This window comes from Pelodiscus sinensis, chromosome 3, assembly GCF_049634645.1.
Source record: "Pelodiscus sinensis isolate JC-2024 chromosome 3, ASM4963464v1, whole genome shotgun sequence".
Taxonomy (NCBI): domain Eukaryota; kingdom Metazoa; phylum Chordata; order Testudines; family Trionychidae; genus Pelodiscus; species Pelodiscus sinensis.
In genome coordinates this window covers 144,808,288-144,821,345 of record NC_134713.1, presented here as the reverse complement: position 1 = coordinate 144,821,345, position 13,058 = coordinate 144,808,288, and the positions used below count along the sequence as shown (strand labels likewise).

Below are 13,058 nucleotides of genomic sequence, written 5' to 3'. Positions count from 1 at the left end.
TGAAACAGAATTGAAGCTTTAGTTTTACTTTACTGTTGGTGACAGCTACTGGATAGTTAAGATGGAGCGATCAAAAAGGAGTGCTGCCTGGAACTATATCACAGAACCAAGTGCAGACACTGTTAAATGTGAACTGTGTTCTGCACAGTTCAAGTGTCTAAGGAATACTGGAACCATACACAATCATTTGAAGCTGAAATATCCAACAGTTTCATGTGAGCTAGAAAGCACACAGCAAACATGGACAATATTTGTTTCTGGCAGTTCTTCAAGAAGGCGCAATGCACAATATGAGGAACAACTGACAGAATTGCTGTGCAGCATGATCACTTCAGATATGTGTTCCATAAGTTTCTTTGTGCTGATGAGCTTTGTGGAACCTGAATACTGTGTGCCTACAAGACAGACGAGGACCTTGCAATTAGAACACTGCTATGAAGCCTGGGTAAAGTCTCTCTGTGAAAAATTGGATAAAGCTGTAACAGTAGTTTTAACCACTGAATGCTGGACTTCACTGACTACTAAAAGCTACATTACAGGCAGTCCCCGGGTTACATGGATCCGACTTACATCAGATCCCTACTTACAAACGGAGTGAGGCAACCCCGCACTAGTTGCTTCCCCCCAGAAGACCAGGGAGACGGGAAGCTAGCGCCCCCCCTCCAGCAGACCAGGGAGACAAGGAGCGGCTTTTCTCAGCAGACACCTCAGCTTGAGAATAAAGGACTGAGGGAAGTGAGGTGTGGGAGAATAAAACTGAGCTCTGGAGAAATGTTTGGCTAGAGTTTCCCCTATAATATGTACCAGTTCCAACTTACATACAAATTCAACTTAAGAACAAACCTACAGTCCCTATCTTGTACGTAACCCGGGGACTGCCTGTACTGTCACTTACCATTACATGGAAAACTGGGAGCTGCCATCTGCTGGGACAGTTTCCCAGCCAAATATACAGCAGAAAGCCTTGATGAAAATGACATGCTGTGGTTGAAAGATGGGGACTGGTAGGCTGTGTCCTGGCATGCGTGCATAACACTGCAAGCAATATTGTATGTGCTACCTCGCCAAGGTTTGTTACATGGGAATCCATCGATTGCTTTGCCCAGACCTTGCAGCTAGCCATAAATGATGGCTTCTCTGGGAAACAAATTCAGAAAGCAATTGCCGCAGCAAGTCAATTAGTTAGGCACTTCCACCACAGCACCATAGCCACCAACGCACTGGAAAGAAAACAAACTCAGCTTCAAGTTCAGAAACACTGTGTGATCCACTCATGTAAAACTCGCGGGAATTCCATCTATGGCATGTTCAAAAGACTCTCTGAACAAAGGTAGGCAATATCAGCTGTGCTTTCTGATAGCACTGTAACAAGACAAAACGATGCTCATACCCTTCAGCTGCACAATGAGCATTGGAAATTAACAGAAGATACGTAACCACTGCTCTCCACTTTAAAGTGCATTACAATTGTCATGTCTGCTGAACAGTCAGAGTCAATTTAAAATATTTACCCAATTTGCAACAGTCTTCTCCACACTCACCTGAAAAGTGAAGCTTCTGCTGAGAATAAAATTGTCAATACCTTAAAAAATGGTGTTAGTACCTCTCTGGAGCGTCGCATGACACCCAGTGACCCTGACATAACTACCAAACCGGCACTTATTGCCTCTTTGTTAGATCCACACCATAAGCACATGAGGTTTCTGTTATCTGCTGTCCAGGATGCTGCCAAGGCTTCTTGAACTTGCATCAGCACCGGAAACAGAAGAACCTACAAGTGCTGGGGCTGAACTAATAGGTGCTGAGCCAGATCAGCCAAGAGACCCAGCGCCGAAGAAAAAGACAAGTGGTGTGGCAATGCTTCTAGGTGAAGGTTACACCAAAAGGATACTGAGGAGAATGCTGTGGGAAATGAACTGGATAATCACTTCAGGGAGCCTTGCCCTTCATTGGAATGCACTGCTCTGGAGTGGTGGAAGATCAATGCCCAGCATTTCCCAAGGCTTGGAAAACTGGCGAAGAGTTCCTGTGCATTCCAGGGATTTCTGTGCCTCCAGAACGTGTGTTTTCCAGCACTGGCCTTACTATTAATTGGCTGTGCTCAAGGCTGAGACCAGGCCATGTAAACACATTCTTTTTTCTTAAAAATAGGAAGTAGAATTGCAAGTGTAACCTGATATTTTGGGGGTTTCAGTTTGGACAGGTCAGGGATACTATGCACAAAGTTTAAAAAGTTTAATTTTTGCACAGAAGACTGGGCTGGTTTTGTTGTTAATGAAGGCATTTGGAAAAGATAACACACAGGTATGCATTACTCATTGTGAGGCACTGACAAATCTGTAGTGGGGACCCTGGATGCAGGGCATGGCAGAGCCAAGCTGTACTGGCAAATACACTGGGAAGGGATGTTGGCCATGAACAGAGCCCCAAGATAGGCACAAGCAGAGTCCCAGGTGAGGGGCTGGCAGCTGTAACCATAGTCCACAGTAGGGTGCACGCTTGTGTGCCTCCACAGGAGGAAATGAAAGGCTTCACATATAAATAGTGGCAGGCAGGGCAGTGGTTCCACTAACTGGGTGCCTCTGAAGCTCCTGCACCTGTACCCTGAAGAAGACAAGGCAGGTGGGCTGGGGAGAGGTGCAATAGAGAGGTGTGTGAGGATCAGTGACTCAGGTGGGGGAGGGGGGGCAAAGTTTGAGGTGTCCATCCCACTCCCAGCCAGGCTGCTATGACAGACAAGAGAAGTCCCCGCTGCAGTGGCACCTGGAGAGCAGAGGAGCATTCCATTCCATGCAGCCTGGGCTGGCCTGCGGGGTAGGGGGCTGGGAGAGACTGGAAGTGTGAGCTACAACTGTGCTAAGGCAGCACATAGAGGACAGTGCACCTTCATTTCAGCCCACCTGGGCGGGGGTGCTGGGAGAGACTCAAAGTCTGATCTCTACCCATACTGGGCAGCAGGGAGAAGGGAGTGGAATTGCCTTTGAGTCCCAAGGGCGGAGGTTGTGGGGGGAGGAAGGGGGAAGAAAGACAAGTTTTGTCTGGAGAAAAATTCCAGTAACCAGAGAATCTATGAAAAGGAATCCAAGTATTTGTAATCTGTTATGTCTGACTCTGAGCCCCATCTCAGGGGCTGCAGCAACACTGTGGCTAGGAGAGATGCCTATTCACAAAGCAATTTTTAAACCTCCATGGAAACCACTTGGGTTCCAGAAAAGAGACTGCCATGCAATGTGTTTGGGGACAGGCACTGAAAACCATTCAGGGCAGATGCCAGATTTTTGTTTTCTAGTGTAGTTTCTTGTTTCTTCAGAATAGGAGGACTTGAGCAAGAATTTTACCTGTGGTTGAAAGCAAGGAAATCCCACAGTAGTTTCCACAGTCCATCCTGTTACCCTTTTTAAAGTTGGTCACTATGATGGTATCTCTGAGCTCGCTGGGTATGGTTTCCTCCCTCCAGATCATCAGAATGAGAGAGTATAGGCATGACAGCAGGGATGGTCCTCCCTCCTTGAATGTCTCAGCGGGCATTCTGTGAGTGCCTGTTGCCTTGTTGTTGTTTTTTTGGTTTGGTTTGTTTTTTTGTGGCTGTTTGGATCTCGCAGATGGAAGGTTCACGATCCATATCAACACGCACAGGTAGACTGGTGATCACATTGAAAATACTGTTGTCAACAATTGCGTCACAGTTGAACAGGTGACTGAAGTCCTGGATCTCCTTATTGTTAGTATCAAACCAATCCTGGTTCCTTTTTTTGGTGTATCCAAGTGTTTAACCACAGGTTTCCAGGACCTCAGGTTTCAAGGACCATGAGACAATCCCCTGTGGATCTTGGTTACATAGCTTGTTGCTAAGGCTTTGTCGGAAGATAAGCCTCATCTCATGATTCTTTAAAGCCTCTGGGTGTGTCCAGACTACATGCCTCCTTCGACGGAGGCATGTAGATTAGCCAGATCGGAAGAGGGAAATGAAGCCGCGATTAAAATAATCGCGGCTTCATTTAAATTTAAATGGCTGCCCCGATCTGCCGATCAGCTGTTTGTCGGCAGATCGGGGGAGTCTGGACGCGATGCCCCGACAAAGAAGCCTTTCTTCATCGACACAGGTAAGCCTCGTGAAACCAGGCTTACCTGTGTCGATGAAGAAAGGCTTCTTTGTCGGGGCATCGCGTCCAGACTCCCCCGATCTGCCGACAAACAGCTGATCGGCAGATCGGGGCAGCCATTTAAACTTAAATGAAGCCGCGATTATTTTAATCGCGGCTTCATTTCCCTCTTCCGATCTGGCTAATCTACATGCCTCCGTCGAAGGAGGCATGTAGTCTAGACACACCCTCTGTGTTGATTTTCTTGCAGTGTTTTTTTGGGGGGGCGGGGGGAGAGGGTTGAGGTGAGAACATGCCTTGGTGCTAGTTGGAGCGGCATAATGGAATGTATTAGTTGGTGGTCAGTCCAGCATTGATCAGCATTTTACGTTTCTTACACGATAACATGTAGGCCGTGATACTCAATAATGGTGACGTAACTGAACCAATTGATGTAAGGACTGGAGTCAAACACCTGTATGTGATAACCCCTATACTATTTAATATCTTTTTGGCAGCCATGCTCCAGATTATTGGATATGGCCTCCCAGGCAGAGTTGAATTAACCTACAGGATGGATGGTAGCCTCTTCAATCTGGGCCACTTCAGAGCCAAGACCAAGACCACAGTAATGTCAGTGGTAGAACTCCAATACACTGATGATGCCCAGGTCAGTGTCATCTCAGAATATGGGCTCCAAGCAATCATCAACATTCTTGCCATGGCCTACCGCAGGTTGGGACTGACTCTCAATACACGACAGACCAAGGTGCTCTTTCAGCCAACACCTGTCATACCATTATCCGAACCAATCATCACGGTGGATGACCAAGCGCTGGAGAATGTCAACAGCTTGCCTTACCTTGGAAGCTATCTGTCCAGCAATGCTGATAATCGATGATGAAATCCGCCATTGACTCTCCAGTGCAATGAAGCTTATGGATGTTTACAGAAGTGAGTTTTCAATGACCGTGACATCAAGATGCAAACCATGATTGACATCTACAATGCCCTAGACATCCCAACCTTGCTGTACAGAGCTGAAGCCTGGACTCCCTATAGATGACATATTAAAGATCTGGAGAAATTCCATCAAAGTACCTGAGGAGAATATTGAGCATCACAAGGCAGGACAGATGGACCAACGTTAGCATGCTCGCAGAGGCTGACTCTTGCAGCATCGAGGCAATAATCGCCCACAGGCAGCTACGATGGTCTGGTCACATGGTTAGGATGCCTGACACATGCTTGCCTAAACAGATTTTCTATGCTCAGCTGAGGATCAGGACGAGGTCTCATGATGGGCAGAGGAAGCGCTAAAGGGATGCTCTTAAGAAAACCATGCTAAAGTATGACACTGACGTTGACACCTGGAAGAGGCAGGCGAAGGATCAGGTAACCTGGAGGACATACCATCAAGAATGGTGCCCAACACTTTGAGGTCAAACAACATCTCCATAAAGAAGATCAGAGAGCCTGATGGAAGGAGCATGCCCAGGCTCATATTGGCACCACTGGTGTTGGCACTGGTGGAGATAGAAATCTCACATGCAGCCACTGCCAGAAAGTTTCCCTTGCCAGAATTAGCTTAATTTCTCATCTACACACTCATCAGTTATAGGAGTCCAAGGGGAAATCTTACTCCATTTGAGGGATCCCAGACAGAGAGGGAGAGAGTATGTGTGTGAGAAAAGAGACCCGCAGAGCAGGGACTAACTTAGCACCTTCGCAAACCAGTTTCCCTGGGCTGCACAATGCACAGCAGCAGATGAGGAGGTTGTGCTGTTAACCAGTACAAGCCAGAGTGAGCACCACAACTGCCTACCCTTGTCGACTAATTGAACAGTCAACAGAAAATCTATCGAGTATTCGACTGGGAAATTAACCGCATTTTTACATCCCTAAAACTATATTTACCAACAGACCACACAAAAAAATTTGTGTGTCAGATTGTAATCTTCCTTAACTCAAGCCATAGAAACAATTTAGGAGATTGCAAAATTTGTTAGTCTATAGACTCCTTAATTACCACTTGTCAGGGATTAGTCTATCCTAAAATTACTGTGTTATTTAACTAGAAAACAAACTCTGGGAAATTTTCTACTGCAGTACAAAATAAATTTAAAAATCAGTTTTTTGTTTCACATTCTTTCAAAATCCCATCTGAAAGTTTCTTCAAACCTCAAAAACCTGGTTTATAAGAAGTCTTTAAAAAAGAAAATGAACATAGAATTTGATTTAATTACTTTTGAAGAATAAATGGACAATTAATTTTTTATTGTTTGAGAAAATATTTTAAATAAAATGTTAGAAAAATAAATTTAAATCTCAATTACATATATATATGCCCTGATCCACATGCAATATTAAGGGCAACAGATGCTTTGAACCTGTTCCTAGACAATATAGCGCAGCTTGCTGCACTAAAAGTTCTCTTACATAATCTGACCACAGCCTCTGAAATAAACAGAGCCAAACAAAGACCTAGAGAAAAATTCCCAGTATCTAACAGAAATCACACAAAGCACTTCAGAATATGCAAAACAGTTTTTATTTAGAAAAAAAGAAATTTAGAATAAATGACATGCATTTAATTATGAGTACTAGAATAGATTCATAGAAGTTTAAGATCAGAAGGGGCCATCACAATTATCTAATCTGACTTTCTGCAAACCCACTCACTCTCATAACAGATCCCTAACCTCTGGCTGAGTTTCTGAATTCCTCAAAAAATGGTTTAACACACTTCAAGTTACAAAGTATCCACCATTTACACTAGTTTAAACCTGACAGTAATCCATGCCCCGGAGTTTCTGCCAATCTGACGCTCAGGAAAATTCCTTCCCAATCCCAAGTATGCTGATAAATTAGACTCTGAGCATTTGAGAATGAACCCACACGTCAAACATCTGGGAAAGAATTCTCTGTAGTAACTAATAGGCCGCCCCCATCTAGTGTCCCATGATCAGTGCAGCTAGCAACTGCAGACTGGCTACAAGTCATTGTAGACAATCTTATCATAGCATCCCATCCATAAATTTACCAAGCTCAGTCCTAAAGTCAGTTATGTTTTTGCTCCCACTGTTCCCCTTCAAAGTTAATAGAACTTCACTCCTCTGATGGTTAGCAACCTTCACCTAATTTCAAGCCTGAACTTGTTTATGGTAAGTTTATATCCATTTACTCTTGTGTCCACACTGGTATTTACCTTTATCTCCTCTCCCATGCTGGTTTTTATCCTTCTGTTGTATATATAGAAAACAATAATATCTCTCCATAGCTTTCTTTTGGTTTGGCTAAGCAAACCAAAGCCTTTGGATCTCCAATTATAGAAAGAAATTAACTGGTTTTCAATAAATATAATGGCAATTGGAGAATAAATTACCTAGAAAAGAAATGTATTGTGAAGTGGTCCAATTTAAAAAGCGTTCAAGTGAAGTCTATGATTTAAGTGGTAAAAGTAGTATGTAGAAAAAGATTCAGGAAAGGCCTAATGGAGAAAATTTGATGAAAGACACCTCACCTTTTCCTGGTGTCTTCTTGTTACTTACTTCTCTTGAAATCTTTTCTGATTCTTTATAGTTTCTCTTTTTACCTTCTTTTGAAAATGTGGTTGTTGAATTTTCTTCATGTTTCACTATGGTTTGTTTATTACCATCAGAAAAAGTTTTGTATTTCTTTTCTTTTACTTCATTAACACAATCAGGATGATCTCTAGGTGCCTTTTTAAAATTTGACTCTGATAATCTCTGCATTTGTACTTCATTTGCTTTTGCTTCTGAATCCTTGGATCCATTTGTACATGGATGTTCTTTGGGGTTCTGAAAATCAATCACTGAAGATTGGGATTTGACATTTCTATGCGAGTGATTCTTAGAATCCTCCAGTGCTACATGTAACCCATTACCTAGGTCTTTAATAACAGAGTCATCTATTGAGTTAAATTCATTAGTACTCAAATTATTCTTTTCGTTTTCCAAGTATGTATTTCCAGTGGCTCCTTTGCTTTTAATGTGTCTTCCTACTTTCTTCATGTCCTCAGATACATCCATACTATTAAAATGTTTGTTAGCATCTCCCCATTTTAATTGATTTTGTCTTTTGTCCTGGACATGAGCTGACATTTTAACTTGATTCAGTTGTTTTAAAGAATCTAATGAATTAGAATAATGAATCTGCTCTAGTTGATCTTCTGCAACACATCTTTTTTCCTCCATATTAGTTTCATTTGAAACTACTAATGATATTATATTTTCCTCTTTAATAGGCATAGATTTATCCTCTTGCATTCCAGAGTTTTCATCATCTGTGCGAAGGCCATTTATCAAGCTTGTTACCTGCTCTGTGACTGAATCAGCTACAGTATAACTGACCTCTCCAACAGCACTGGTCAGGTCATCTACAGCATTGCTAAGGGCATCCATAAGAGAAGACACAGAAGGAAGGCTCAATTTTGGTTGAAAGTTTTTGAAAAATGCCATTTGTCCAATCTTAACCAAAAAATTATTTTTGGTAGAAAGGTCTTCAGTTTTGTGAATCTGTCACCTACCCAAGAGACTCAAATTTACATGTATCTGGTTTCGATGTCCAAAAAACCTACTATTCTACCTGAAGCAATTGCAGATTTGTTCATGCCCAAAATTCTGTATGTACTGAAGGAAATAATAAATTGAAGTAAAAAAAAAAAGATCTTTGAATTGAAGCCAAAGTCAACAAAACAATATTTTTCCACTTCAAAATAAGTAGTTTTTCATCAAAGTTCAGTATCAACTAGCCATAATACAATGAGTATTTGTTTTCAAAAATACAACAAAACAAGGGGAAATGTGTATTTTATTCTATACCTGCAAAGAAGAAGTTTTAAACATTTTAAAATTATATACTTTTACTATATTAATTACACTGCAATGAACTACTGTAGATTAACAAAATAGCTGCACAACCGAAACACCCCAAAAGGTTTCGTCACCTCAAAATATGTGTTGCTTTTTCAGCAATATAAGATAATCTTGGACTACAGACAGTTGTTCCACAGCTGGCATGAGAGAGAAAGCCCCGGCCCCAGAAAATAAAACATAACCCTCCCTTTTGGAAAGCAACTTGAAAGGAGATAGGAAAGATCAGTCCAAGTAAAATAAACATATCTCCCATCCTCTATACCCCCTTACCCGCAGGCCTGTCTCCTCTTTGCAAGAGAGCCAGCAAAGCTATCTGAAATTTTTCCATCCCAAAAGCCATTTTCCCAACCTCCAATTCCAGAGAAATAAAATATGTGTATCTCTGCCCCCTTTAGAAATTTGATAGGCTAGTTCCTCTAATAATGTTTTGACAGTCTGGTTACTATCTTGGGCTTTCTTAATCTTATTTTACATAAAAGCATGCTCTAGAAATGAGTTATTAGCTATGGAAGACAAGCCCTTGTGTTTTCTGGTGAGTGATTTCCTTGAAAATTCTTGTATGACTAACTGAATGAGCTACCTGTTCAAGGATACCGGAGAACTCACTCAGTATGCTGAGTGTGAACTAAACAATGTGGCTCACTTACATCTATTTGAGAAGTTCAATTATAGACAACCATGTCATGTTTCAATCTGCATTACATATCCAATATCAAAGAGCATAGAGAGGGAAAATGATCTTCTCATTAGCAAAGGTAATCTCTTTGGCTATATAGCCATGGAGATTTCTAGAATTTCCAGGGGCAAGCTGTCACAGAGACTGCCTTTCCTCCAAATAGCTCACAATAATCAAACTTTACTGAGAATAGATCTCATTTGGTCCAACTATAAAACTGTCTAACTTTTACATAATTAAATTGAGTAGAATTTATTTCATATACTTACAAAGTTTGTCTTGTGAATTTTTCCTTGCACTGTATCCTGAATCAAGGTCTGGGAAACCACCAACATTTTCAAAACACATCTTCTTATTAATATATAGAAAAAGAAGAAACATGAGGATAATGAACACTCCAACAGCTGACAGAAATCCAACTGCCTCAGGAGACACTAAAAGAAATAAAAAAAACCTACAATAGATTTCAAAATATGATGATTCAATAATCATTCTGTCTCTAATGTATATGCAAGATATTGCTGACATAAAATTATATTTGAGTTTTGACCTATTTTGGGTCTGGTGTTAAATTTAAAAGTGATCAGCTGATTGATCTACAAAAATGTTTTCTTACATCCTAAAATAATCACACAGATTTGCCCAAAATAAAGTTATTATTTAACATTGCTAGCACCATTCTGAATAATTTGTCTTGACATGCCATGCTATACAGTTTTTTAATCACATCTTGATGAACTTCAACTAGTTTACCAGAAACTGAAAACAGAATCATTAACTCTTTTCACACTGAAGAGCATGTGCACAAACATGATTTTTTTAAACTGGGAATATAGGTTGTCTCTAAAAAGGTACATCTATCCCATGGGTATTCCAGAACAATGTACAGGACGTCCCCACTATAAGTCGCCCCGGAATATGTTGGCTCCTCACTAGCATTATTGGTAACCGCACAACAACCAACCAACCCACCAAATAAATAAGACTAATAAGACAAAGTCAGCTGCAGGGAAAAAGATTCCCCGCTTTACGTTCTTTCCCTATACATCCACGTTTTTTGAATGTATCTTGGACGTATTTGGGGGAGGGGACCCTGTAAAGAAACCCTGAATTCTGTAATGAGTAGGTATGGAGAAGAATGAGCTTCAGCTACCGACAACCAAGTTATGTTGAATCTGAATGTTTGATTGGTTAACCTAATGAAAACTAGGGCTGTGAATGGGTAACTGGTTGGGTAACCGGTTATAAGTAAGCATCACTCGGTAAGGTTAATTGGCAGTCCTGTGGGAGCCACAGCCCCATGGGAGCCAGCAGCCCTGGGAGCTGGGGCTGCTCTGTCTGGGTCTGGTACAATTTGCCATGGGTGGATGCGGTGCCTCCAGCCTGGCTGGGCTACAACAACCCCATGCCCATGGGATCCCACTTAATCAGTTAATTCGTTAAACATAACGTTTGACCATTTAAATCATTAAATGGGATTTTACACCCGGAGGCCGTGTCCAGACTCAGGGGTTTTTTCGGGAAAAGTAGCCTTTTCCCGAAAAAACTTCCCCTGCGTCCAGACTCAAGCCGCGTTCTTTCGAAATTATTTCGAAAGAACGCAGCTTTTCTTTCGATGGCGGTAAACCTCATTTCACGAGGAAGAACGCCTTCTTTCGAAAGTTCCTCTTTCGAAAGAAGGCGTTCTTCAATGTAAAGAGGCCGTCTTCGAAAGAGAGCATCCAGACTCGCTGGGTGCTCTCTTTCGAAAAAGCGGATTTCTCTTTCGAAAGATCCGCCTGCAGTCTAGACGCGATCTTTCGAAAGAGGCTCTTTCGAAAGAAGCTTTCGAAAGAGCCTCTTTCGAAAGAAGCCTGCAGTCTAGACATAGCCCTAATGAAAACATTACAAACATATGAGTTCTTTTTCAAGAGAAGGAGAAGTTATTTTCCTGTTCAGTATCTGGAATTCATCAAGGGGTGCATGTACCCAATGCACCTTCAATGAGAGATTTTGTTGCTATTGCAAGCACTGTCTGCTTAGTCCACACATGTGCCTTAAAGTGCCTCATGCACTTTATCCAGGGTACATACGCTAGTGAGAGACAAGCTGGTGATACAGTTTGTTTTCTAACATAGAACCCAGCTTAAACTAAGGTCTTTGAAACAGACCGGAGGGGAGCGGGGAATGGTGGAACATGATACAGATAAATAACGACTCCTCTGTTTGTCCCTGTGGTTGCTCTGTTCTAGGTGCCTCCAAAGTAGTGATTCAGCTGTAATGGTAGGTATTTCAGAGTTCTATTCAAACCAAACTAAAATACAACCACTTCAAATAATCATCTGCATCAGAAACCTAGGCATGTAATTGCCTTAAAGATGTCAAAAACTGGAGGTTTTTCTCAGCACAGCTGTTGATATGGAAAGAGCCCACTGAATGGGCTCCAAGGTTAGGAGAGCAATCTATTATTATGATCTTACAACCCCAATCCTTTCCACAAAGAAGCTTAAAAAAACTCGGTGAGTTTTTGAAAGATCTATTTTCTCAATATAAAAAGCCAACACTGAATGTCTAACACATATAACTTAGATTCCTCGTGGCTGACATGAAATTTCACAGAATACTAGTAACCAAGACCATATCACTAGCTGACAATTTATGTCAGCATGCAAATTGCCACAGTCAGCACATACCTAGTTGACTCCTTGTATAAGCAGCATTCATTCTCATCAGAAGAGTTTGCATCAATGCACAGGGCAATGCACTCTGGGTATGTGCCACCATAAGCAATCCACCATCATCCTATGCATGGTCTTTTGGGAAGTTTTGGAAATGCATGCTGAGGTGCAAGTGTGACTGGGAGCAAGAGGTCAGTTTCTCAATATGCAACTGTCTCCAATCCATAAAGTAATCTACATCTCGTAATTTTTGCATGCACCTTTATTAAAAATCCTACAACACTGTGTGGTGTTTCATGCTTTCCATCTCTGACAGGAGCGTGGAATCTGTACAACTCTGACCTATTGTCATAAATGTGACAAGCACAAAATGCATGGTCTTCCTGTATTGGTAAAGCAGCAAGAAAACTCACAGGGAAAGTGACAATTTGTTGGACAGCCAATTGCTGTGGGGCATAGCAAGAAACAATTCAAGATTGTTGATGGTGTTCACAGACAGTGACAACTAGTGAAGCATCCCTACAAGACCAGAAAAACAAGATTAGACTAGTGCAGACTTTGGATGACAAGCAGTATCTGCAGAACTTTCAGATGTGCAAGGTCACATTCCTAGATGTGTGAACAGAGTTTACCAGTACTCTGATACAGGGACACCAAAATGACAGCTGCAGTGCCGGTGGAGAAGCATGTGGTGATCACGCTGTAGAAACTTGGAATGCTGGATTGCTACTAGTCAGTAGGAAAT

The 13,058-nt window shown here is 41.7% G+C and overlaps 1 protein-coding gene across 14 annotated transcripts in view; it reads right to left on the bottom strand.

Moving 5' to 3' along the window:
• The window catches only part of SYT14 (synaptotagmin 14), a 261,174-nt gene that overhangs the window by 146,173 nt on the left and 101,943 nt on the right, over window positions 1-13,058 (bottom strand). For 6 of the 14 annotated variants that reach the window (XM_075925106.1, XM_025178349.2, XM_075925104.1 and 3 more), the window contains one exon: window positions 9,926-10,090. In XM_075925106.1, the coding sequence (XP_075781221.1) occupies window positions 9,926-10,090 (165 nt within the window). Of the gene's footprint in view, window positions 1-7,605; window positions 8,927-9,925; window positions 10,091-13,058 lie in introns of all 14 variants that reach the window. The other 8 variants (XM_075925111.1, XM_075925112.1, XM_075925115.1 and 5 more) reach the window with 4 other exon arrangements.